General features: G+C 37.7%; 2 protein-coding genes across 3 annotated transcripts in view; both read left to right on the top strand.

The window, feature by feature from the left end:
• calr (calreticulin) overlaps nucleotides 1–4,504 on the top strand; it is a 5,047-nt gene extending 543 nt beyond the window's left edge. Inside the window, exons 2-9 of the mRNA XM_024278091.2 lie at nucleotides 148–249; nucleotides 332–535; nucleotides 2,087–2,181; nucleotides 2,280–2,489; nucleotides 2,589–2,702; nucleotides 2,898–3,041; nucleotides 3,127–3,219; nucleotides 3,517–4,504. Of these exons, the coding sequence (XP_024133859.1) occupies nucleotides 148–249; nucleotides 332–535; nucleotides 2,087–2,181; nucleotides 2,280–2,489; nucleotides 2,589–2,702; nucleotides 2,898–3,041; nucleotides 3,127–3,219; nucleotides 3,517–3,738 (1,184 nt within the window). The 3' untranslated portion in view covers nucleotides 3,739–4,504. The remainder of the gene's footprint in view (nucleotides 1–147; nucleotides 250–331; nucleotides 536–2,086; nucleotides 2,182–2,279; nucleotides 2,490–2,588; nucleotides 2,703–2,897; nucleotides 3,042–3,126; nucleotides 3,220–3,516) is intronic.
• A 518-nt stretch (nucleotides 4,505–5,022) lies between these two features.
• eps15 (epidermal growth factor receptor pathway substrate 15) lies at nucleotides 5,023–25,583 on the top strand. Of its 2 annotated transcripts, none has more exons than XM_024278094.2 (25): nucleotides 5,023–5,185; nucleotides 7,487–7,528; nucleotides 8,125–8,214; nucleotides 8,293–8,340; nucleotides 8,432–8,527; nucleotides 8,655–8,717; nucleotides 8,963–9,088; nucleotides 10,228–10,287; nucleotides 11,324–11,554; nucleotides 11,729–11,874; nucleotides 12,037–12,193; nucleotides 13,208–13,290; nucleotides 15,379–15,451; nucleotides 17,589–17,750; nucleotides 17,820–18,017; nucleotides 18,105–18,482; nucleotides 18,558–18,635; nucleotides 19,124–19,286; nucleotides 19,403–19,447; nucleotides 19,537–19,940; nucleotides 20,347–20,416; nucleotides 20,499–20,569; nucleotides 21,413–21,542; nucleotides 21,624–21,832; nucleotides 23,610–25,583. In XM_024278094.2, the coding sequence occupies exons 1-25, from the start codon at nucleotides 5,132–5,134 to the stop codon at nucleotides 23,748–23,750; spliced, it is 3,318 nt and encodes a 1,105-aa protein (XP_024133862.1). In that variant the 5' UTR covers nucleotides 5,023–5,131; the 3' UTR covers nucleotides 23,751–25,583. The 2 variants fall into 2 exon arrangements, with proteins under 2 accessions (XP_024133862.1, XP_024133861.1); XM_024278093.2 differs by having other exon boundaries at nucleotides 8,122–8,214.
• Nucleotides 25,584–26,689: the final 1,106 nt, after the last annotated feature.

Genomic DNA, 26,689 nt, shown 5'->3' with positions numbered 1-26,689 from the left:
CATGGATGAGGAGTCACAAACCCCACTTAAGAGTGACCTCGTGACCCTGTGCACGTGCTGCACCTGCTCCAGAGCATCATCAAAACTGCTTCAGGTTCCTCCCTCTCTGTCTTTGGTGCAAAGCTGACCCTGAGCTTCTCTGTGCAGATGCCTGGAAGAGTCGCTGGATAGAATCCAAGCACAAGTCGGACTACGGCAAGTTCGTCCTGTCTGCGGGGAAGTTCTACGGAGACGCAGAGAAAGATAAAGGTGAGCGAGGGGGATGCTTCTGCGCTGGAGCCAGCCCGTTCATGATGCATGGTAGGTTAAGCTTATCCATATCCTTCTGCAGGTCTGCAGACGAGCCAAGATGCCCACTTTTACGCTTCGTCAGCCCGTTTCGATGACTTCAGTAACAAGGGGCAGCCGTTGGTCATCCAGTTCACGGTGAAACACGAGCAGAGCATCGACTGTGGAGGAGGATACATCAAACTTTTCCCCTCTGAGGTCAACCAGGAGGACATGCATGGAGACTCTGTTTACAACATCATGTTTGGTAATTTTTTTTGAAAAAATTACTTAACTTTCCTGTTATGTTCTGGGTCAAATTGACCCTTTAACAAAAGAAATACCTTACACTTTAAAACTTCTCCTGGTTGGCTATACAACAACAACAACAAAAATGGTTCAGTAAATATATTAATAAACCCACACTTCTTGTTTATATTACAGAGCTACTGTCTGGGTCAAAATGACCCGTTTTGAATTTAAAAAGAAATACTTTTGACTTTGAAGGTCCTTCTGCTTGCCTTATTCAATAGATAAAATGAAAAAGCTTTTGTTAAAATATTGCAAAGCCACTCTGTGTTTTATATTGCAAAATTGCTGTTTGGGTCAAATTGACCCGTTTCAAATTAAAAAAAAAAAAAAATACTTTTCACTTTGAAGCTTCTTTTGCTTGGCTTATTCAAGAAATATATTACAAATAGTTCGGCAAATATATTAACCCACCATTAATGTGTTACTGTTTGGGTCAGATTGACCCAATACAAAATCTAGAAATCTAAAAGAGAATACTTTACACTTTTGCATTTGATCCATTTTTATTTTAAAAAAAAGATCCTTTTAGCTTTAAAACATATTTTTTTTGCCTTCTTTGAAAAAGAAAAAGAAAATTGTATTTTAAAATATTTGTAATGCCACCCTATTGTTTATGACACAAAGTTACTGTTTGTTTCTTTCTTTTTTTTATTAATTGAAATCTGAAAATAAAAATTCTTCACACTTAAAATCCACTCTTGAAATGTATCCTGCTTGGATTATTCAACAGATTTAAAAAAAAAAAAAAAAAGTTCAGTCAATATATTAGCAAACACGCCTTATATTGTTTATATTGCAAAACTACTGTTTGGGTCAATTTGACCTGTTTTTAATTTGGAAAAAATAGCTTTGAAACTTCTTTGCTTGCCTTCTTCAACAAAAAAAATAGAAAACACTTAATTTAAGACATTTGTAACTCATTCTACATGTTTATATTACACAATTACTGTTTGGGTCAATTTGACCCGTTATAAATTTTAAGAAGAAATACTCTTTAAAAAATTATTCTGCTTGACTTAATTAACAATATAACTCAAATGGTTCAGTAAATATATCTGTAAACCTGCCTTTAATGTTTGTATTACAAAACTACTGTTAGGGTCAAATTGACCCGTCTAAATAAAAATGTAGACATCTATAAGATACTTTTCCCTTAAAAACTTATTTCGGCTTATTTAGTCTAAAATGAAAAACGGTTCAGTTAATATATCTGCCCTAAATGCTTATATTGCAAAGCTATAGCTTGGGTCAATTTGACCCGCCACTCAAAATAGAAGCTAAAAAGAGTCAGAACAAATACTATTTGTTTCTTTGCAGTTATGAGAAGAAATACACTCCTGTCTCTCACACACACATACACACATAGACGTGCGGGTCAAATTTACCCAGGAACCTTAATGCTGTTCCTCACAAACGAATATAACAGGAGGGTTGAGGTAGCCGTCCTTTGCTCATTGAAATTCTCGCGTGTCTCCTCTCTTGCTGATGGATTTGTTTCTTCATTCAGGTCCAGATATTTGTGGCCCGGGCACGAAGAAAGTGCACGTAATCTTCAACTACAAAGGCAAAAACCATCTGATTAACAAGGACATCAGGTGCAAGGTGAGACCTGTAAAAAGCTGACGGGTTTCACTCTCAATTTAACAAAAAGTTCATTTGCATTTGTGCTCAGTTTCAAACACCAACCGTCTTCTCCGCAGGATGACGAGTTCACCCATTTGTACACACTGGTCGTTAACCCCGACAACACTTACGAGGTTAAAATCGACAACAAGAAGGTTGAGTCAGGAAACCTGGAGGACGACTGGGACTTCCTTCCACCCAAGAAGATCAAAGACCCTGAAGCGAAGAAGCCGGAGGACTGGGACGACCGGGAGAAGATTCCTGATCCCGATGATAAGAAGCCAGAGGTAAATCCACTTGGGCTTTGCAGAAATCTCTTTTGTGTTACTTTACAATATTTACAAAGCATTGTGTTGCGTGTGTCTGTTCTAATCTGTGTTTTTTAGGATTGGGATAAACCTGAGAACATCCCAGATCCTGATGCCAAAAAGCCTGAAGACTGGGACGATGAGATGGACGGAGAATGGGAACCGCCCATGATCGCTAACCCGGATTATAAGGTATGCAGCGTCACCGAAAAGGGAATTATTGCTCCTTTATTCTCTACACATTTGAGTAATTCCTAAATAAAATATATTTTTGTTTGCTTTTTCTGTCTTGAATTGAATTCAGTCTAATTTTTCCTAATTAAACTTTGAATTTCTAGCATGTTAAATTCAGTCTAACATTTTCCTTCTGCCTGTTTGTCGTCTCAGGGCGAATGGAAAGCCAATGAGATCGATAACCCCGCTTACAAGGGCAAGTGGATCCATCCTGAGATCGACAACCCCGAGTACACGGCCGACCCTGAGATCTACAAATACGACAGCGTCGGTGTGATCGGTCTCGACTTGTGGCAGGTAAATGTCCGCTATAGTGACTCTACAGCTACTCTTGATTCATGAAACCTCCGTTTCTGACGGGTTGTCCTTGGCGCCTGTGTAGGTGAAGTCGGGTACCATCTTTGACAACTTCCTCATCACCAATGATCCCAGCCTGGCAGAGGAAGTGGGCAATGACACGTGGGGTAAAACTAAGGTGACTGTTTTGGTGTTTTTTTTATCCCAGTTGATACGTCTTATTCTATTCTTTTTAACTGTAAATATGCTCAAGATAAAATCTAAGATTTGTGGAATTTCTGTTTAATCTTATTTTTGAAAATCATCTTAACTAGACAATGTTAAAAAAAAATAACTTGTATGAAAAAATTATGGTTACAATTTAACTAGTGGTGATCTGGTAGTAAATACAAATCCTGTAATCGGCGCTCCTTTGCTTTGTCTTTATAGTGAGGTTCAGAAAATGTGTAATGTTCTTGTTTTTTTTCTTCTTCAGGATGCAGAGAGGAAGATGAAGGAAGGCCAAGACGAAGAGGAGAGGAAGAAACGTGAGGAGGAGGATAAGAAGAGGAAAGAAGATGAAAAGGAAGAGGACGAAGACGAGGAAGAGGAAAGGGATGAGGAGGAAGAGGAGGAGGAAGAAGAGGAAGACGGAGAAGAGCCTGAATTGGAGGAAGAAGAGGACGAAAGCCCAGACTCGGTGAAAGATGAGTTGTAAGCTCAGGAACTGCTCAGACTGTGCATCAGTGGGCCGCTGGAGACAGAAAAGGCAGACCCTCATGTCTGACTCCCCATGGGAGGGATAGACTTTTTCATTTGTTTACAAAAGGAGGGGATAGGTCAAAAAGGGCATTTCTGTTGTTTTCACGAGCCATCACTACTATCTTTACTAGGGAAATTGGAATAATAAAATCCATCGTGTTGAATGTCAGAAATATCAGCATAACAGGAAAAATTGTTTTAAAAGAAACCGGAATTTTTAGGAAGTTGTGACAGAAAAATAATGGACAGTGCCGTAAAAATGTTTGTTTACCTCATTTGTTTTGTTTGTCTTTTTGTACATGTCTGTCTTTTGTCCATACAAAGGGTATCCTATTTAAACAAAAGCTGATACGAATTGAGTGGATCTACTGCTGTTGGGTGGTGATCTAGAGTGGATTCAGATGCTTCCATCAACACAGTTTCACATCAGTCCACATAAACTGGTTTTGAGTGTCCAAAACTGAACTCGCATAGATATAGTTTACATTAAAGGCAGCCCAGGAGCAGTAGATCTCATCAGTGATCTTGATGTGAACAATTGCAATTCATTAATAATTTCAACTTCTTTTCTGCACTGCTGTACCCCAAGCACTCTGTCTCATACTGTCTCAAAGATGCTCCTTTTTGTAAGACTCATTTTGTACTAATGGAAGGAAAAGACATTTCTCAACTGTTGCAGTAGAAAGGTGCTTTGACCAATAAAAGCAACCGGAAGAATTCAACCTCTTCTCCCTGTGTGTGATTGCAAATATTCATATTGTTGGAAATACAGGAAGTTGATTTACATTTACTCAATTTAAGATGCTTTCAAAATAAATTCAACTATTATTTTTATTTGATGTGACATAAAACGTGCTAAAAATGTAAAATCAATTTACATACTGCTAAAATTGATCATTTTAAATTAATTTTCCAAATTATGCTATTTATTTCTTAACAGATGCCAAGCATCTAAATATTTAAAGTTGTTCTTTTTACTCTGAAAAATATTACTTTTATAAAGGATTTGCTTACATTTCTAATAATTATCTCAACTATAAAAGTGTATTTCAAGCAAAAAAAAATCAAACCTAAAGAAGATATTCATAAATCATTAGAAAATAAAATACTATCTTCTTTACATGTGTATTTTTTTTATCTAATAAAAAAATATTCACTAATACACATATTGAGAAAACAAATTTAATTTGAAATATATATATATTTTAAAGGGTGTTTTATTTTGACATGTTCAACATGAATCGACGTCATGCTTTCCTGAAAGCCGCCCGCCTCGCGCTCGTTCCCGTGGCAGAAGTCCAGCTCCGGGTTTTACAGCGACCCCTGTCTGCGCCCCGCAGCACAGCAGAATGAAAGCAGTGGGAAACAGAAACACTATGGCTGCCAGTCTGTCTCTTACTCAGGTAACACTCTTACAAACTCAAATATAACGGCGCCGGAGCTCTTTGGCTCCTGCCTGTTTTATGTTCTAAACCTGTTGCGGTGTTAATTCAAATGACCTTTTTTTAGGAACGGGAGGTTTGTTTTCCCAGCGGCGCGTTGGAAGTTTAGTCCTGCTGTGACTGTGAAAAGTTTCTGGATTCTCTTTGGGGACGGCGTAAGGGCGTAGCTAGCTAGCTAGCATGTTGGCTAACAGCTCGCCAGTGTCCAGCGGTGGGCTGCCTCATTAAACTTCATTAACGACGTGCGGCTCACGGAGCCCGGAGCTGTCTGCCTCCGTCATTTGCTTCTGGAGAGAGAATAGAGAATCCGGGACGCTTGAAGTGTCATAATCTTCTTAGTTCAGCTAAAAACACAAGTTTAACTCAATAAGTTTGCTGCCTCGAGTTTAATATAGATTGTTTTTGTTGTCGATTGTCTTATTTTGTATAGTTAGACTCGACATTTAACCTGTTTGTGGCTGTTTTTGGAGTAAATCGGGATTGATGAACCCCCCTCTGACCTTTCTGAAGTGGACAGCGTTAACTGTTAGCTTGCTAGCCGCCGTTAATTCACGAGCGCACAAACTACGAGCTAATTTGAGTTGGTTCTGCAGCCGAAAAAGAGGAAGTGAGCTGGAACAGAATCCATCTGTTTGCTGTCACACAGCCTGTTGCTTTAGTAATGAAGGAAGCAGCTGTCACCGTGGGGTGTGCTTGCAGTAAGTTAGTTATTTAGCATGAAGTCAGGTGGAATGAGAACTACCTGAGGAGCTGTTCCCTCTGACAACAGAGGAGCTGTCTGCTAGCTGCACTCCAAAGTCATCAAACTCGACCCCACGTGTGTCTCTGCTCCTGACAGTGTCATTGATTTGCTATTTTTCAGTTTATTTTGATTATAAATGAAGCTTTTTCTCCCCTCCCCAGTGGTTGTTTAGAAGTCTTCAGTACAATGACCACAGTGTTACAGCCTGCAACTGTCCCAGCCACTCCATTGTGTGTCATGGAGAAAAAGTTGCACAGAGGGAGTTGTGTCGCCTGCTATCTCGCAGTAAATCATCCGTTGAAAAAGCTGACAGATAACTGCTGATGGCAGGCTTCTTCCACTTCCCCTATGCTACAGTACGTGGTCTCTGGACGGGCGTGAATCCATAGGTGGCTTGTTTTCCATCATCGATTTATATTGTCTTGTAGCGATGCAGCTTTAAATGTCCACTCCCTGTTTGATTCACCCATGAGACGCCGCCGACCGTCCTCCTCCTCCTTCTTCCTTTCACCTGTGAACTCTTCATCATTCGTCTGTTTCGGCCACACGAAGAAGGAAACTGATTCGTTTCCTGTTCAGGACTAGCAGCACTCACAGGAAAGACTTTTTTTTTTTTTTAGGAAGTTCTAGAGGAAAAATAAATTTCGTTTTGTTTACGCGTCACAGCCGAGTATTTGTGTTTTCAAAGATGATTATGAGAAAATGTGTCCTCGCTCTCATCCTCTTTGCAAATCAGCAACTTTTAATGCTATTTATAAAATATCAAGTGTCAGACAATTTAGTTTAGAGTTGCATTAGACAGTTTAATGCCTTAAAACATCAATTTTCTCTCTCTCTCTCTTTTTTTTTTAATTTAGAAGATTAGTTTTGAAGTGAATCATGAGTTGCTGCTGGGTTAGGTCATAACTGTTGCCATAACACTGAATTGTCTTAAATAACCATTTTGCAGCCCCACCTTTAGGATTTAGACTGCATACAGTATGTATTAAAGGGAAAATGTTAAATATTTTACTTTTTCTTTAATTAAAAGAAGGGGATTAAGTCAAATTTTCGACATTTTCAAAAATATTTTTGTTCTAACTGGTGTTTTTGATGCTTTTAACATGTTTTTAGGCTTTTTTTGTCATACTGAACGACATATATTAAGAAAAATAAGCTTAAAATTGCATTTCTGGGTTATTTGTCATGTGGAAAATGCACTGGGAGGGCTACAAGCTCCCTGTTCTGCCCCATTTGGATACATTTTTGCATGCATGCACTTCCTGATTTGGGCTGTAAGTTAGCAGGAGAGCACATTTCTGCAGAAACTGTCCTAGAAAACAACACAGTTTTTAAAAATTGAAAAAAAAAACATAGAGAATGCTTTGTAAATAGATCCAAAGATGATAAAAGTGGATTTGTAGTACTTAATTGATCAATTCAGTTCAGTAAATGAACATTTGCACTATTGGGAATTTAAATATCTGTATGTAATTGTAATATTAATAAATATTTCTAACATAGTTTACTGTTTTGAACAGCTCTCCAGTGGAAATCCCATCTATGACAAGTACTATCGACAGGTATGGATCTGTTTCTCACTATAGAAATATCAATGTTCACTTTTTTAGAAAAACGTCTTTTTTTTTTTTAATTTATCAGCTTTTGTTTCATGGTTACGCTTAAAAATGGAACAAATTCTTATCTTAAATAAGTAATAAAATCAGCAATTAATGACAGTTTTTTGTAGTTAAGTATGTGACTTCTCAAAGAGAGAGTTATTTTAGTGAAAATAGTTTTTAATATTTGTTTATTTCTACATAACAACAGCCTATTTGTTTGCTGAAATAAACAGTAGTGAGCACTGATCTCTTTCATGTCTTGGACCTTTGTAGTCAATAAAGGCTACATCCCTATGAATTAATAATGATTTCCTTTAACAACAAGCCAGAAAGCTCCCTCAGAGATCAGCTTCAGGAAAGACTCCATCACTTTAGTTTCCTTTTAACCCATCATGACCAGATGGATCAAACATGTTCGCAGCGTTGAGCTGCTGCATGTCAGGAAAGCTAAACGGAGATGAAATAGTGTTTTGAAATCATTTTAATTCTGATTTCTCAGCGATTTTCTGAACATGACAGAAGCTTATGGCCGTTTTCTGCATGTTTTCCATGAGCAGGTGGATCCTTCTGGCAGTGGGCGTGTCGCAGCAGCTGATGCTGCTCTGTTCCTGAAGAGGTCGGGGTTGGCTGACCTCGTCCTGGGAAAGGTGCTTTCGACTTATCCAGTTCAATTCTAAATTTACAGACTGGGACATATTTTATATTTATACATGCCGTCTCCACAGATCTGGGATTTATCAGACTCTGAAAGAAAGGGTTCGTTAAACAAACAGGTAGAAACGCTCTCTGAATCCTGTTTTATTTTCTTATTCGGTCTGTGATCATCGGATGGTTTTAAAATGAATTTCCCTTCTGTCTTTTTAGCAATTCTTCATTGCGTTGAGGTTGGTTGCTTGTGCCCAGAATGGCCTGGAGGTGGCGCTCAAGAATCTCAATGTGGCAGTTCCTCCCCCTAAATTTGTAAGTTTTCTTTTACAAGCTTTGGTTCCTTTTGACTTTAGCATTGTCATTGTTTTTCAGAGTGATGATCATTGATATCATTGTTTTCCAATTTAAATGTTGACATAATGCTTCTGTAAATGTGCAGCATGACAGCAGCAGCCCGCTCTCGGCCGGAGGAGTGTCGGTTGATGCTCCCTGGGTCGTCAAGGTAACAGTTTTCCTACAGGATAAAGGATGTTAAAATCACCATCATTGTTTTTTTTAAGTGTTATTATATTCCAGTTATTATTCATCAAGTCACTTCAAAATAATTATTGTTTTATATTTACTTGTTGTACTTAAGTTACTTTTAATTTTTTATAATATTTAAGGGAGTTCACCCACAAACATGATTTAGGTTGTTTCTGTATTTTCTTTTATTGTGTAGAAAACCCTTTTTTATCTTTCTTCCAGCCTGAGGAGAAGATGAAGTTTGACTCCATCTTTGACAGTCTGGGTCCAGTAGGAGGGATGCTCTCTGGAGACAAGGTCAAGCCTGTCCTCCTGAACTCCAAACTTCCAGTGGACATCCTCGGCAGGGTAGGGAGCACCAATATTCTTTTTTTTTTTTAGTCATTTGAGCTTGAACCTGATAGAAAAAAAGCACTTTTAAACCTAAAAGAAAGTAAGTTCACACAAGATTAGCAACTCAACTTGTGAAAAATCCTCAGAACAGACTCCAGAGTCTACATTTTTGTGCTCTGTAAGATGAAATGGTTTTTAAAAAATTAATTCAAGTGGTGAACAAAAAATGATTAATTCTAAAATGTTTATGTTTGTAAAAATACAATTTTGAATGATAAATGGTATCCTATGACAAAGTATAGGATACCCTTCTTTTCAGTCTGAAAAAACAAAATTAGATCTTTATAAATTAGAACTTCAAATCTCATGAATGTACAAGAAAAAAGTTGTAATATACATGTTTTAATGTTGTAAATTAATTACTTTAAAGTCGTAAAGTTATGAGAGTCAAAAATTAGTGAGAAAAATGTAATAAATTAATTAGAATAAATTAATTAACGGAAAAAAAAATCATAAATTATTCAGAAAAAAGTCATATATTAAAGAGAAAAATGTAATACATTTTCAAGAATAAAATGATAAATTAACGGGGGAAAAAGTAATAAATTAATAAAAAAAAAGTCATATTTTAAAGAGAAAAAGGTAATAAATTTATGAGAATAAAGGAATAAATTAACGAAAACAGGCATAAATTAACAAGAAAAAAGTCATTTATTAAAAAGAAGTCATAAAGTCATAAATAATTTAGAAATATATATATATATATATATATATATATATATATATATATATTAAAGAAAAAATAATTATACATTTACAATAAGAAAGTCATAATTTTTGAGAAAAAAGTCCTAAATTAACTGTTCGAGCTCTGCTTGAATATCAAAGACCTGCTCTGATTATAATTGTGTTTTTAACATATTGTGGCATTTTTCTGATGATGGAGGACAAAATTACATATCTGAGTATTTCTGAGTGTTTAAATAGTGAATCAGGAGCAGACCACAAATGTCCTTATCATAGGTTATCAAGGTTCAGACAGAAGAAAATTAATCTAGTGCAGAAGCCTAAAAAGTCATCAATCTGAGCCTGAGGAACGGTGTTTCTGATTTGTCTAATTTTGAATACATTTGCATCATGTTTGTGTATTGAAGGTGTGGGAGCTCAGTGACCTGGACAGAGACGGCATGTTGGACAAAGATGAATTTTCTGTGGTAAGACATTAATTTCACCAATAGATCGGTTCATATTTAGTTTTCCCTTGTTTATTGTGGGAATTGTGTTCTAAGTCTCAGAGGAGTGTAAGTCCTAGCATAATAAAGAAGAAAAATGTTGCATTTTTGGAAGAAATATATTTATCAAAATAAAAACTTCCAGATACTATTGCACACACACCTACAGTGCCCTCTAGTGGTTATTAGTGGGATAATATAAAACACACGAGCCGTTTTATTTTTTTAATCACATATAAGTTACACTTGAAGCTAAACTATGCAAAAAAAAACATGACTTATACTCCCCAAAGGACAGTCGTCATCTTCATTTTTTATTTTTTTACAATTATTTGAGATTTTAAAGCTGTAAAACCCTTCACTACGCTCCCCGTGGGTGCTGCCCATTTCATGACGTCACACTAGAGCTGTCCTCAGCAGCGTGTCTGTGTCTTGCCAACAAGAATCATCCGAACTTTTGCAAAGATGGATGTCCATATAAAATGAAAGCATTTTGCCGATCACCGCTAGCACCGTGGAGAAAGTGTGGCAGCGTAGACCTTTCCTGGAAGGGGCTGTTCCCCACTTTGTGACATCACAATGTGAGGATCTACTAGTGTGGATTGGAAAGAGCTGGTGCTCTCAGAGATGCCTGAATGGATCAAAATACGGCTTTGGGGTTATTTTTTATGAGGATTTAACATTATAATACACTTAAACGCTATTTTTCTGTATGATCTATTCTAGGCCCTTTAAACTTTCAAAGTCCAAACTACCATAAAAAATAAGTCCAGTTTTAAAGAATGAAAACAAAGATCAAATCCAAGGAGAGACGGCACAGAGGAGACTGTCTCTACAGCCAATCAGAATCTAGAACATTTAGTTGTACGAAGAATTCTGCTAGAACGTAGTAGTGAGGGAAAACTGTACATTTGTTAGTGTTGCTGCTGCAGTTCTGTCCGTGTTGTATTGTTCAGTAACCATGTTCCATTATTGATTGATTTTATTTTGTCTCCCCTCTAATGCTTCTGCCTCCCAGGCGATGTATCTGGTGTACAGAGCTCTGGAGGGCGAGCCCGTTCCCATGTCCCTCCCTCCTCCGTTGGTTCCACCCTCTAAGAGGAAAAAGCCCGCCGTTTCTCCCGTGATGCCCCTGCTCCCCTCGCCCCCCTCCGTCAAAGATAGTCGCTCCTCCCACGCCGGTCCCAAATCCGCTCCTCACCCTCCCAAACCCGCCCCAGCTCCTGCCCCGACGCCAGCAGCTGCCCCTGTGAGTACCGTTTGTTCTTCCACCCCGTCTCTCAGTTAGGATGCTTTCACACTGGCTAGCGCAGAACGATTTTCAGAACAGCCAAACGGTCGTGCAGGTGAGTGGAGTACGGCTCCAGCCGCGGTGACTTCCAGCTGTTGCTACAGGATGAAAACTGTTTTCTCCTCTTGACAGTGGGTGGTGACGCCAGCAGAAAAAGCCAAGTACGATGAGCTCTTCAGCAAGACAGACGGGGACATGGACGGCTTAGTGTCCGGACCAGAAGTCAGAGATATTTTCCTGAAAACGGGGCTGCCCTCTGCCACACTGGCACGTATTTGGTGAGTAAAAACAGGAACAAACCCTCCACAATTTTATATTTGAGCTCACTTTATAGATTTTTCTCCACACATCAGCTTCTGACCTGCTGTGACCGTTCTGCCTGAACATGACAGCAGAAATCGTTACTTTTTCTTACATAACCCTCATAACTGTGTTTATAGGGAGCTGTGTGACATTGGGGACATCGGGAAACTGAGCCGGGAACAGTTCGCCTTGGCACTTTATTTAATAAACCTGAAGCTGACCAAAGGCTTGGAGCCTCCGCAGAATCTTTCTCCAGAAATGATCCCTCCCTCGGACAGACAGAACCTCAAGCAGGTCAGTCAGTGAAGCCTTTTTCATTCTCCTTGTTCATGTTTTTGGTGAACTCGTTCCAGTTAGGTGGTGTGAATAGAGAATGAGTTTGTGGACGTTTTAGTCATCATTACAGATGTACAAAAGTTGCGTTTGTCTTGATTTGTCACTCCGTCTGGGGTCAAATCAGCTTAAAGTGAACTAAAAACAGATTGAAAACTTGAAAAATTGACATTTTAACTGAAAAAAATGTTGAAAATTTGAAAACAAGACATTGTAAATTAAAAAAAAATTGTTTTGAAAATAAAAAAAGAAAACTTGAAAAAGATCTTGAAAATTTGAAAAAAAAAAGATTTAAAAAAATACTGAAAAGACGAAATACCTTGAAACACTGAAAATAAAAATAAAAATCATAAATGTAAAAAATACCAATTGAAAAATTTATCCATTTGTAACAGCTGCTGTTTTGAATTTTCAACTTTTTTTGCTTTTCTGACTCTTTACTTTCAGTCCTCGGTTTGCAGTTTCAATTCTGGTTTTCGAGTTCACAATTGTAGTTTTTTTTTATTAAAGTTTTCCATATTTTTTTTTTCAAGATTTATTTCCAGTACTGAGTATTATTCTTTCAAATTTTCATTTTTTTTTTTTCAAATTTTCAGCTTTTTTTATTTTAAAGATTTATTTAAAGTTTTCAGTTTTTTTTTTCAAATTTCAAACCATTTTTTTTTCGTATTTTCAATTTTTTTTCCGTTTTCAGTTTTTCACGTTTTCTATGTGTTTTTTCGTTCCCTTTAAGCTGATTCTGATTTTATCCCATAGCTCCTCTTCTAATTTCTGCTTTGTGGATTTCTCTATTAAGCTTGCAGATGTCGGTTTCACTTCCTCCTAGTTCTTCCTTTTTTTTTTTTTTTAACCTTTTTTAATGCCCTATGTCCTGTGTCTTTTTCACATATTTTCTTTCAGCCGATCACTCCAAAGCTTTATAAAGTTCAAGTCAGCATTTTTCTTAACCAGTCATTCTTACTGATTCTCTTCCAGAGCAATGCTGCAAACCTGGCGGCTGACTTTTCTGCCATTAAGGAGCTCGACTCTCTCAGCAACGAGATTGTAGAACTACAAAGGTAATTTGATTTATTTTTTATTTATTAAAAGCAAATATGAAGCCACAAGTGTTCTTACAGAAGTTTTTTGGGAAAAAAAAATTCTGGCTGCAATAAGGGCAGATTTGCAGTTAAATACACAACTTATTTTTATTATATCATGTTTACCAATATAAACCAATTATTTCCTGCATATTTTGCACACAGGATCTTTGAAAAAAATATGTGATTAAGGTCTTTACAGGTTAAATCATAAAAAAGATGATTGGAACTTTGACCGTATTTACATGTTGTATCTCAAACTGACCACCAGAGGTCAGTGTTTCCTTACTCTTATGTGGATTTCTGATCAGACCAGCTCTGTTTAAAACTGCTATAATTAACTGTAAACAATTGTAGATGTTAAAAATGTATTTGACATTTATTCTGAAGATAAATATATATTTTTTAGAAATATTTTGATTTATTGTCAATATCTGTGGCTAGTTTCTTCTTCACTCCAAGCTAAATGTACATTTTCTGTTCATGAAAGCTGAAAGTGAGAAGTGAAAAATTGGTTTCCACCCCAGCTGCTTTTGGATACAGATTCCCCAGATTGCAAATTATGGTTTACACATGCGTGGAAGCTGTTACTAAGAAGATCCGCTTTAGATTAAACTTTGAAGCTGGACAAAATGATGTATGTTTGCTGCTGCCTCGAATTTTGGCAGCAAACTTGTCATCAGCGAAAAGATTCTGGAGACGAGAGGTAGGAGCAGCAGAGGATTGAGCTTTACTGTTGGAGCTTCTTTCATGGTGAAAAAGTATTTATATGAGAAATATTAAAAAGTTTAAAGAAAGGAAATATTGAGACAAATTATTAATGCTACCAATTTGCGAACCAAAAACCTCTTAGTTGCATTAATATAATCGTTTATAATATATTTTTTTATGATTTTGCTCTGAATAATGATGTAGAATAAGAATAATTTCTCACAACTTTGAAAACATTGCCTGGAAATAAGTAAACCATGTAATTTATAAACTTTAGTCGTAGTTTTGACGAAGTAAAAAGCGAAAATAAAAATATTTGAACATCTGCACTGGAAAAATACTTTTTTTATCTTAAAAATAATGCTCAATGTCGTCGATGTTAACCTCAAACCTTAAGAAACTTCTGAATTTTAGTTTATAAAAATGTAATCAATAAAACGCTTCGGTTATTCTTTTTTTATTTAATTTATTTAATCTTTAATTTACCAGGAAATTCAGAGGTGAGTTTCGTATTTACAATGATGAGGTTGCAAAACTGTAATTCAAGTACAATTTTTTTTTTGACAATTTTTGGTCAAAAAGCTTGAGTTGAGTTTGAGCTTTTTGTTGTCAAACATTCCAGGATGTTACTAACAAAATAATGTTATAGTGACGGCTGCAAAAACTCCAGCAGAACCGAATCAAAAATTTGTTTTTTTTCCTGGATTTTCTTTCAAATCAAGTTTGTCCCTTCAGAAGTGTGGATCTGTCTCTGTTTGCTTTAAATTACTGCATCCATACAATACTTAACAATATAAATGGAGAAACAGAAAAGCTTCTTTTCTTTCTTTATATCGATAAAAAATCAATATTATTTCCTTTGAGCTTATTGTTCATTTTATTATTTAGTTTTGTTTATCTTCTATCCTTCATGTGAACTTAGCATTTATTTTTACAAATATTTTCTTTTATTATTTTTCTTTTGGTTGAAGCTGGTCTTCATGTGGGTCAACTGTGAGGAGGTTTCCTGTTAGGGTTGATTCTTCTGCCTTCCTCCTCTGAAATTAAACATTCGTGGGGTGGGCGCCGGTTCTTCAGAACTCCAGCTTCACCCCCTCCATCTCTGTGCAGCCATCTGCTTGTCCTTCCTCCTCTCCCACGCGGCAGAGTTTCACTCGCCGCATCCACAAACCCGACGCCATCAACATTTCAGCTTCAGCTTTCTGTCTCTGTGGAGGCTGGTGTCAGGACCGCGATGGTTCAGGGAGAGGAGGTGGTCTCCTCTCGGGGAGCCTGGCTGGGGCTGGCCGATGTACCGACCGTGAAGTGTCTCTCTTTGTTTGCTAAATACTCCTGTCTTCTGTGCTGGAACTCCAGGGAGAAGAGCTCTGTTGAGGAGGAGATCAAGGAGAAGGAGGAGGCCATTCGACAGCGCACAGACGAAGTCCAGGTATGCTCTGTTTGTGACTTCACCTGCTTTCAGGGATCCACAGCAGAAAGGTGAATTTACAGGTTTACTGTGATATTATTATTGGAAACTATTTATCTCAGTTTCTGTGTTTGAGTCATTTAGATAGAAATCTTTTTGATTATAGATTTTATATATATATCGTGTTTTGACAAAGGCTGCTGTTTCTCGGCTGTCTGCCTCCTCAGTCTTTATTTTTAGAGTTTTGTATTTAAAGGGCCAGTCTGTTCCATTTCAGGACGATAGAGTCTGAAAGAGCCTCTAAGGACCGCCACTTTGCTCCAGCCACAGTGTCTGTGTCTCCATTACCTTTGATTTTATTTTTATAATTCACTGAGATCAAACCTGGACGCTCCATTTAGGTTTGAAGCCATTTCTGGGCAGTTTGAATCCATTTTGTCGAGTTAAATCGTCCTGCATCTCTAAGAATGTGCAGATATATTTGGGGAGTTTGAATATTTTCAAAACAAAAGTCCTAATTTACAGATTTATTTGGACTCCAGAGAAATATAAAAGCATGACTTACTTTTCTTCTGTTTTATTTATAATCTGATGAAATTTTGAAGTTTTATTTGGTTGGTTGTATAAATTTAACATTTCACAATCTTTAAATGAAAAAAAAAATACAACTTACACAAAAACAAAAAATCAGAAACATAAACATTTTTAACCAAATACATATTCTTATGTACAAGTTCATAGACATTCACATAAATACGATATATGCATATATTACAACTGCATATGTACAGAAAAACATACGTTTACTTATACAAAATGTCATTAGTGTCATTAGTGTCATTAGTATTGATCTTTTTTTTACGTTTTATCAGTAACCTAAATGTTTTAAGAGTATTAAGTAATTGAAGACCTTTATAAAAAGAATTCAAAAGTTTTGTTCTAAATACAGGACATCTCTATTTTACCTTTTACATTGATTCTGAAAGGACGTTTTATTTTGGAAATCGACTGGATTCTCCACCCAATTCAACTCATTCTGCTTCCTAAAAGCGGCTGCACGGAACCCTAAATTGAAACGCCCCGAGAGCAACGTTTTTATTTTATTTTTTTCACAAAGTTCCTCTTGTTTTTACCACACTATTGTAAGTATAAAAGTCACAATACTGAATTACATCAAATTTTGATCTAATTTCATTTTTTGTTTTTCCACAGACCAAAATAATAATACATAATATTAAGAAACCAACTGTCTATTGTCACAAAGATGCTGGTAATAAAGTTCCTCAAACAATGGATTCACATTTATTATTATATTTAGAAAATATTTCACATTAAAAAATCTGTTTTTTTTTTATTTGTTACACCTTAAAAGTCAGACGGTGTTAAGTTTGGCATTCATTTTTTTACTTCTACTTTAACAATTAGGAGTTGAGGAAAATCAATTTCACATTTTAATGTTTTTTTAACAAAATAAAATGTACAAATAAAGTTCAGAGCAGCTGCAGATAATAAAGATTAACTTTACCCTCCAAAGTTGGGGGAAACTTTGAAAAAGAAATTAATCTTAATTTGTTTTCATTATTTTTAGGGTTTTATTTTCTTTATTTTTTGCCTCTTTGCATCTTTATTTATTTTTTTCAATATATATATATTTTTTTTATATTTTATGATTTTATTTTTTATTAGTTATATATTTATTTTTAAATATGAATAATTAAAAAAAATGAAAGAAATCTGATGCCCACTTCAGCCTCGTACAGGCCGGTCCATGAAAATGTGATCCAGAGCTAAATAATTTTCTTTTTTTGCCAGACTTTACTTACTAAAATCTGTTTCTTGCTTTGCATCTGTTTTATTTTTATTATTATTTCATGTCCTAAACTACTAGATCGTGTTCACCTTTAAAAAGTTTTCAACTGATGAAATGTTTCTGTCATCAAAAATGTTACTATAGAAACCATTTATAAATGCTTTGTAGCTTGTTTGCCGTATTTTCTCTTAAATTCAAACAAATTACCTCTTTTTGATGATTACTTTATGCTTTATTTTAACTTTCATTTGAAATTCTCAAACATTTGCTTCATCAAAGTACTTCTAAATGTCTCATCAGAGCCGAGTAATCCAGAATCCTTTTCTAATCTGTGGTTTCTGCCTGAAGGATCTTCAGGATGAGGTGGCGAAGGAGAACGAGGAGATGCAGCGGCTCCAGACGCAGCGTCAGAAAGTCCAGGAGGCCTTGGAGGAGCTGGACCAACAGAAGGCCTCTCTGGAGGAGCAGCTCGCCCACATTCGACAGCAAACCAGCCAAGAGACCAAACTGGTGGGTTTGCGTTTAAATTTAAAAAAGCATCTTTTTGTGCATTCGTTATAATGTTTTTGCCCTCCGCAGATTGCTTCGCTGCAGTCGGAGCACGACGAGCAGGAACAGAAGATATGCCAGTACGAGGAGGAACTGGTCCAGGCGCGGGAGGAGCTTCTGGCTCTACAGGAAGAGAGCAGGAAACTGCAGGAGAAGGTGAAGGCTGCTCAGGAGCAGCTCACGCCACTGCAGGAGTCTGTGCACGACTCCTTCACACAAGTTTCACAGGTCAGAAACTGAGGTTATTTTTTAAAAAACTTTCAGCTCAAATTTCATTATGTCTTTGAAGTCATTTTTTACCTCTTCACCATTTAGGTGCGGCAGAAAGTGAAGGACCTTCAGGTGGAGGAGAGGTCGGTGACCGCCCAGCTCAGCTGGAAGCGAGCCCTGGAGGACAGCTCTCCGGTCATGGTCAACGGCTCCGAGGGTCACCAGTCCGGCTCCCCAAACCAGGAGGACCAGCCGAAAGAGCTGAAGGTGGAGGAGCCTCCCGCTGCGAGCAGACAGCAGAAGAATCCAGACGAGAAAGATCAAACCAGAGAGACGGAAGGAGAAGAGGAGAAAGGAGGCGAGAGTCCCAAGAATCGGGAGGAAGAAGCCACAAAACCTGACGCTCTGGACGATCTCTTTGCCAGCTTCGCCTCTTCTGATTTGTACAACAGTCTTTCTAAGACTCAAGAGGCCATCGTTAGGGTAAAACAGCTTTAAATCGCTTTTTAAAATAATTTTTCATCCCTGCAGAATCTTTAAACATCTGTCTGTTAACAGGAAAGCAGCCCAGCTCTCAATGTCTCCACTGAGACCATCGATGATGAAGAGGATTCTCCTAAAGTCACACCACTAAAGGTGAAGCTCCTTAATCTTCATTTCCCCTTAAAACGTTCTAGTCTGGATTAAGCTTTACCCAAAAATCTTTTATTTATTTATTTTTACTAAAGCCCTCCCCACCCCCCATTACCTTCTTTTGTTCGCCCTCATTGGCTGAGCAGCTGCCGTATGCCCCTCTCTCTATCCCTTCTACCCAAAATTTCATCCTTTCTGTTGGTTTTATCTCCATAGCAACCATTTTATTTTTTTGGTCGCCTGGGGGTGATGAACAAGTTTATGTCATTTTTAGAAGAATCTGCAAAAGTAAACTTTTGGATTTCCTTGACAACGGAGATTTATCTTAACACATTCTTAAGATATTCACAGTGTTTTGTTCAACTTATGTCTAAGTTTTTACAGTATTCTGGTTAAACGTGTGAGCAACAGGGAAATGACACTTTTGCTAGCTCGCCACGCCAAAATCTAAAACGTTTTAAAACTTTTCCTTGTAACTCTGTCTCCAACAGGTGGATTCTCCAGAGCCGGAGAGCAAAGACGACCCGTCAGAGTCGGCAGAGACGGCCGCCTCCTCGCTGCCTCCTCAGGTCGTCCCGCGCTCCTTACCGCCACAGACCAGCCCCCCATCCCTGCCCGAGATGGACTTTTTCCATTCAGACCCATTTACTGACCGTAAGTTCTCGAAGGGTTCTGTTCTGGCCAATGAAGGTCAAATATTTGTCATGAAGAGTTAAAAATATTTCAATAAATCTTTAAAAATGTCGGATTAATGTTGTTTTTTCTCATAGATGATCCCTTTAAAGACGATCCTTTTGGAAAATCCGGTGTTGCTGGTAAATCTTTGGATCTATGTTGATGTTTAAAATGATAATCAGACCCTTTGATGTGATTTTTATCTCTTTTGATTCTTTTTTGTTGTCAGACCCGTTTGAGGGAGATCCGTTTAAAGGTACAGACCCTTTCGCTGTGGACTCCTTCTTCACACAAACCCCCGGCACCGCCTTCTCCACGGAGGACCCCTTCTCCGCTCCGGCCGACCCGTTTGGTACGACTCCCGGCATACCAGAACCAGACCTGTTTGCATCCAAGTCGAATGACACGGCTGCAGGGCCAGCAGCTGCAGATCCGGATCCTTTTGCATCCAAGGACTCCAACCCTCCGCCGGCGCCCAAAGATCCGTTTAGCTCCGCAGGGAACAAGGGGAACGCCTCGGATCCTTTCGGGGGGAACGCGAGCCCCGCAGAGGGGGAGGCCGATCCGTTTGCCTCTCAGGACGGAGGAACGGATCCGTTCAACTGTTCTCCACCCAGTTCTGAGCTGACAGTGGTGAGTGGAACCAGAAAAGCTTCGGTTCCTAATCGGATCCAAATCTGGCACTTCGAAAAAAAAATTAGTAAAATTCCTTTTATTTTGAAAAACATTCAACCACTTATTCGGTGACACTTTACAAGGTTCAAAATTAAATCTTTTTTAATTGTGTAATTTTTAAAAAGTATTTTAAAATTTTAAATAAAACAATAATGTTTTAATTGTCTTAAATTAAATGAAAAAATCAGATTCTGAAAGTTATAAAATTCAGGACAAACTGTTTTTATTTAGCTTTTATTTTCTCAGTATTTTTAATTTAAAGTAGACTGATTTATAATTCTTCTTCTTGTTTGATTTTTACTTCATCAGACCTTTAAAAAATTAAACAATAATGGAAAAATGTGTTTGTTTTCCTGTTTTTTAGAAGGCTACCTCACTCAACAACGATCCATTCGCACCAGGTGGTACTAAAGTAAACGCCTCGTCAGATCCAGGTATTTACTGTGAAACAGCGCCACCTTCTGGCAGTATGAATTTATTTTACACTGTTTTCACTCACTTTTGTTCTCTTTTCAGATCCGTTTGCTGCTGTGTTTGGTAATGAATCGTTTGGAGAAGGTTTTGCGGATTTTAGTGCCTTGACTAAGGTAAATAGTCTTGACAGAAAGTACTGATGTGAGACACTTGATGCCTGAAATGCCTGGATGTCAGTGTTTTGATGGGTTTGTTTTTCTCTGATTTGAGCAGCTTGTTTATAAAAAGGGATTTTAAGGCATAAAGAAATGATTATCTGAGCATTTAATTCCTTTTGGAAAAACCTCTAGTAGTTTTGTTGGAGTTGATCAAAGGATCCTTTGGTTTTTATCATAGTTGTTTGAATTTCAGGCAAAAGGAAATCACTGATGTACAGTGTGTCTAAAACTATATAGTGCAGGACTATCTAGTGAGACTATATGACGTCGTCGATTTCATGACGTGAAAATCGAATAAAAACGAACATTTCATGACGTTTATTTATGACTCCACTGTGTTCTGATGGTGAAAAAGTTGATGCTTTATACAAATATGCATGTTTTTTTTTCTTTTTTGGTTCAAAATTATTCAACCGCAATGCATTGTGGTCTATATGCGCCAATCTAGTGATTATCGTTTGTAAAGACTTCTGGGAAATTTCTATTGGATTCGGACAGCACTAGAAAATGGTGAACGCACTATATAGTGATTAAGAGTGAATTTGGACACAACCTTTTAATCTTTTACGAGCAGGCTCCACCTACTTTTGTTGAGGCGTCTGATAGGTCAGTTTATGACTTGAATAACTCAAGAACATGTTGGGAAAAAAAGATACCAGAGTAAGAATGGTTATTCTGGCTGGATTTTGGAGCAAGTGGAGTACTTCCTGTTTGGAACGCAAAGGGGGAGGGGCCACTCAGTCCAGTTCTCTTCTACAGTCAATGAGTTCTGCATTTGTTCTGCATCCTCTCTTTCAGTCAAATGGACCCGACCAGTTTGGCATCAACAACAAGAACCTTTTCCAAGAGGAAACCCCGCCTGCCGACGTGCCCCCAGCTCTGCCCCCCAAAACCGGTACACCCACGAGACCTCCCCCTCCCCCTCCAGGTCAGTACCCGTTGGCGCTGCGCCTCGGCTGTTGGTCGTAACACTGAAGTGTCCTCCTCTCTGTGCCCCTCTCCCCGCCAGGTAAGAGATCGTCCGTCTCTAGAACCGAATCCTCCGAGTCCTTCCAGCGAAGACCCCCGTTCCACCCACAGACCGGCGGGGACTTCTCCTCCTCCTCCTCCTCTTCCTCCTCCCTGCCTGCCAAGGATCCTTTAGCTGACCCCTTCGCCCCCTCCTCCCCTCCTCGTCAGAACGTACGGGAAGCCGATCGGTTTGCCAGCTTTGATAAAGTGAGCACCTCCCTCTCATCGTCTCCTTCACCCCCACCTGAATCTCAGTAGTCGCACCGCCTCCTTTTTTTGTTTTTTCATATTTATCCTGCCCCCCCCCGAAATGGACCAGCCTATTGAACCTTTCCATTCACTGCCACTAAAGTCCAAAAACAAACTAGCATCCAATATTTCTATTTATTGACGTTTGTTTTGGTTTATGATTGAAGCGCTTAAACACCTCCCACTTAGAGAAATCATGTTTTTTCGATGATTCAAACTTTATTGTTTTAGGGCAAATGTACAATAATGTCCAGAATAAAACAATGGAATTCATGACATCTGTACAAACCTGTAGAAATGATGAAAAGTTTGGCAGTGAGTGGAGATGAGAGGCTGCTTGCATTTGAACCCGCTGATATCAGATTATCATAAAACATGAGTTTATTGATATAAAAAGATAAGCTGACAGAGATTTTAAAGCTGCTTTTAGATAGATAATGCAGTCTGCCTCATTAAACTATGACTGCAGGAGCCTCTTCAGCTCCGTTTGTACAGTTGTGATGGACTGATGACTTAAATAGTATTTCTTCAAGTTGCACCAAACAGAGAAGCAACACTTCTCTGTTTCCACTTAATCTTTACAAACGTGTCAAAAAGCAGCAGATCCGTTTCAGTTCTGTATTAGAACAAGAATCCTGTAATATTCTCCATCCTCTGCTGCCACTTCACTGCATGTCTGCCATTCCTGCACGCTCTAACACGCACACCATGTCTGACCCCCCCGCACCATCATGTTTCCCTCATTTACTGCTGTGCATTTCTGTCTCTATCCATCACGCGCTCCACAGTCTCATCCCTCATCCCTGTGGATCAGTCTGTACTGTCAGTGTTTGTTTTTTATTTTATATATCTGTGTCCAAGAAGTTCAATAAAGTGTTGAATCAAGGGCAACATCTCTGGCTTCTATGTTCGTCTGTGTGGGGAAAAAGACAGAAACCTCAGCATGCCACGACTCCATTTTTTGCATTTTCACCTCATTTATCAGACGATATGTCACTTTTTTTTAAATGTTTTATTTTGTGGAGGATGATAAACATTTTAAAATACACGAAAGTGAGTTTTAATTAATGTTTTAAATAAAAAAACAGCTTTAGTGCATCAAATAAGGCAGGGATTGACAACTCCTGCATGTTTTCCAACCTACCCTGCTCTGGCATGTTCTAATTGGCTGGATACACCTGAAGTTCGGATATCATAAAATCATGCAGACTGTGCACGAGTTGCCTGTCCCTGAAATAAGGCAAAAAAAAAACTGATAAATGATGAAAGAAACATGCAAAATCTCTGAGAGAATCTTTAGGCAGATGCCAAAACCACAAACCGGTTTGAATGTAGTTTGTTTCCTCTCACTGCATTGATTGATGTTTCCATTTTTCCTGAGTCATGCATGCTCTGTGTTGCTCATCATGATCATCTGCTCTAAAAACAGGACGGTTCTTGCATGGTTACGTTCAGCCGACCTTTTTCCGGCTTCAGTTCATGTTTTCTAAGAGCGATGAAACCCGAGAATCCCGGCCTGCTTTCCCTGCTGCGTCTTATTCCGCGCTTGTCTGCTGTGGCTGCTGGGAAAAATGAGAAGATTTTCAACAGGTTTGGGTGACCGGGTTTCCTCTGTTACAGAGAAAAAGCAAACCCTGGCATGTCAGTGTGACCAAAAAAAAAAAAATGTCCGCTTTCAGCAACGCGGCGTGAGCTTGTAATGGTTTTGTATTTTCTGTCTGTTTCCATGGAGCAGTATCCAACAGAAGAAGACATGATAGAATGGGCAAAGCGCGAGAGCGAGCGCGAGGAAAAGGAGCGACTAGCAAGGCTAACCCAGCAGGAGCAAGAGGACCTGGAGCTCGCCATCGCGCTAAGCAAGTCTGAACTTTCCTGAAGAGACTCCGCCCACTCCACTGGCCTGGCTTGGACAGGCACGGCACAGGCTGGCCCGGCCCGGCCCAGAATGCACCAAAGCGACTCTGGGGAAAGGATGTGGCCACGTCAGCAGGCAGACAAAAAAACAGAGATTACACAGGACTCTCCAAATCCTTTTTTTTTTCTTTTCTTTTTGTTTTTATTTTTTGGGTCAACGGTATTTTCATCTCCTGCAGAACCGAATGGAGGGAAATTTGTTCCAAGTGTAACACTTCATGTTTTGAGCGTAAAACGTAAACATTTTGTGTGCTCAAAAATTATTTTTAAAAATCTTAACTTAAAAGAAAATCGGATGCAACCTTTAAAATGTGCCAGCCAATCACAGACAGCCCATCAGTCTGACTGACCAATCAGCATTGAGCTGCTTTTTTTTCCTGTTTCAAGTTGAGCACACAACATTTTTAAGTTTTGTGCTCAAAATAGATATTGTTGCGCTTGGAATAATGGCACAAAAATCCCTCCATACAGAACAAAACAAGTTTAGTTTTTGTTCAAAGAAATCGCTGTGAAAACATCTTCCACTCAGACCACAATATGAATTCTCCAGAATGTAGTTTATTTGAACGTGCACTCAGAAGGAGATTGTGTTTTCTAGCTTCTAACCAAACTCACTACTCCTTTAATCCGACTGTAGGAAGGACATTTCTAATCAGATTTACACCTAAAACCACTCATCTCTGAAGGTTTTCTGGACATTCTGTCTCTTTTAAATGAAGAGACTGTATTTTTCCAGATAACAAATGAGACTTTTGTCTCCCTCTCCTGGTTTTTTTCAGTCATCTCTACCATGTTTAGCTAGAATCATCAGGTGGAAAAAACAAAACAAATGTACAGTTGACACTTTATTCCTCCGAAATGTGCCTCCTAACAGAAGCTCTTTAAGGTTTTTCCTGACTACAAAAAGATCAGCATTAAAAGTGAGGCGACACTACACTGATTTTCACAAGCAGTTTTGCATTTGCTACCTAAATAAAAAAAATCCTCTTTAGCTTTGATACCAAACTTTCTTAAAAGTGGCTAAAAATTCTGGAAAGATAACATTTCTGCAGAGTTTGTGATCAAAAACCTTTATATTCAGTGTTTAATGTGCTTTTTATTTGAGTTCTAACAACTATTTTTCACCTGTTTTCATTTCAGAATACGCCAATCAGGGTGCTCCGTTCAGTTAGCGTTTGTGTGTTTCTGGAAGACTTTTTTGTTTTTTGTTTTATCCTCTTTGAGAAACTGTTTCGTCTTAAATCATCTGAAAAAAATGACCCTCCATATGTTGGGAGGATCAAAGCTGGCGTAGAACCGCACATTCACTCCTCCTCCTCACAGCAACCTCTTATTTCTTTTTAACATTTTTGAAGGTTTCTAAAAAAAAAAGGGACGACTAAAAGTGATGTCTTTTCTGACCAAAACTTGCACGGACTGCCCTGAATTCTGTTTTTGGGGCCTGCAGTACTTCTTTTTTTGTCGTTTTAACAGTTTACTCTGCGGTTAAAACGGAGCTTGCATCTTTAACGTGTATTGTAAATACAGGAACCGTTGCATGTCTGCTCTCCGGGTCGGATTTTACGCTAAAACTCCACGGTAGTTTGTCTCGCCGTACATTTAATGTTACTGTCGTTTGTACAGAAAAGAAAAAAACCACTTAAGTCTATAGGCTTGCTCCTGAAGTCTTTTTAAAATGCACGCTAATTATTATATTTTAATTTGTATTTCTTGTAAGAAAAGCATCATATAGAAGACTGGCCAGAATGTCATGCATTTAACTGAAGCTGAATAAATAATAAAATGTCTAGTTTTATGATGTGCGTTTGTTTTTTTTATCTTCAGATGTGAAGGATGTTTAAAATGTGAGTTTTCTGCTAATTAATGTTTAGTTTCAGCTTTAAGAAAAATTCATTTTATGGTTATTTAGCTCAGCAAACAGCTCAAAGATATAAAAAAAACTAGATAAACCATATAAAAATAGTTTTATGCTCAAATTTAAGCTATCATTGGAACATTTTGTTTAAAAAAACATTGCTCCTTTGATTAATTAAGTCAGAAATGTGTCTAAGTAGAATTTATGTTTTTAATAATATTATTCACCTATTAATCTTATATTAATGAGTAGTATCAGACAGCTCCCACTCAGCAAAATCATTAAAAGTATAATTTTCATAACAGTTTAATCTTACTATTTTGCCTTAAATGTAAAAATCAAATCTCAATACATATGTTTAATTGTTTTTTAGTAATTGTGCTTTTCCTCGTTCTTATAAGCTCAGAGAAACCTGCTAAAAATCACTTCCTCACCTGGATGGAAGCTTTCAGACACCTGGTCAAGTGGAGGACACGCCCACATGTTTATTCTGTCACACAAAGAGATGGAATAAAAAGATAAAGTGTTTTTTGTGTCTTTATGGTTGAGAAACTCTTAGAAGACTAAAGAAAAGTAAACAGATATTGTTCCTCAAATGAATTTGAAGGAAAAGTTTGGCAAAATAGACCAAAAACTTATTTTATTTCTGTTTTGGCTTCCAATAAAAAAGTTATTACAATCAAAAGAAATGTGTTAAGCATCTCCTATTATTGTTTACATTTATCAAAGCTATTTTTTATTTACTTCTCCAATGATTCTCCACTGAATACTTCAGATTTTTTAAGAAACACTTGTTTCTTAAAACAAGTTGTGTTATATTTTTCTTAAATTCCACCTCAAATGCACCCGTTAAAAACCTTATAATTTCCAACACCTCAGTCATTATCGCCATAGTTATCTGTTTCTGCAGCAGTTTTACTGAATCCAGGTGATTATGACAATTATTTAAAAGAAAAAAGAAAATAGAGGTGGTATAAAAAGAGTTGATATCCGTGTATTTATTTTTATGGTATTTTTTCGTTGTTTTAATTGCTGAAAATTGCTTG

The sequence above is a fragment of the Oryzias melastigma genome, linkage group LG4 (assembly GCF_002922805.2).
Source record: "Oryzias melastigma strain HK-1 linkage group LG4, ASM292280v2, whole genome shotgun sequence".
NCBI classification, from domain to species: Eukaryota; Metazoa; Chordata; class Actinopteri; order Beloniformes; family Adrianichthyidae; genus Oryzias; species Oryzias melastigma.
The sequence above is the reverse complement of the archived record's forward strand: the minus strand, read 5'-3'. Positions and strand labels throughout refer to the sequence as shown.

Bases quoted from the DNA above. Each gene is read 5' to 3' on its own strand.
- eps15 (XM_024278093.2), top strand. From the start codon at position 5,132: ATGAAAGCAGTGGGAAACAGAAACACTATGGCTGCCAGTCTGTCTCTT. The intron at 12,194-13,207 runs GTCAGTCAGTGA...ATTCTCTTCCAG, and splicing joins ACAGACAGAACCTCAAGCAG to AGCAATGCTGCAAACCTGGC. The intron at 21,833-23,609 runs GTGAGCACCTCC...TCCATGGAGCAG, and splicing joins GGTTTGCCAGCTTTGATAAA to TATCCAACAGAAGAAGACAT.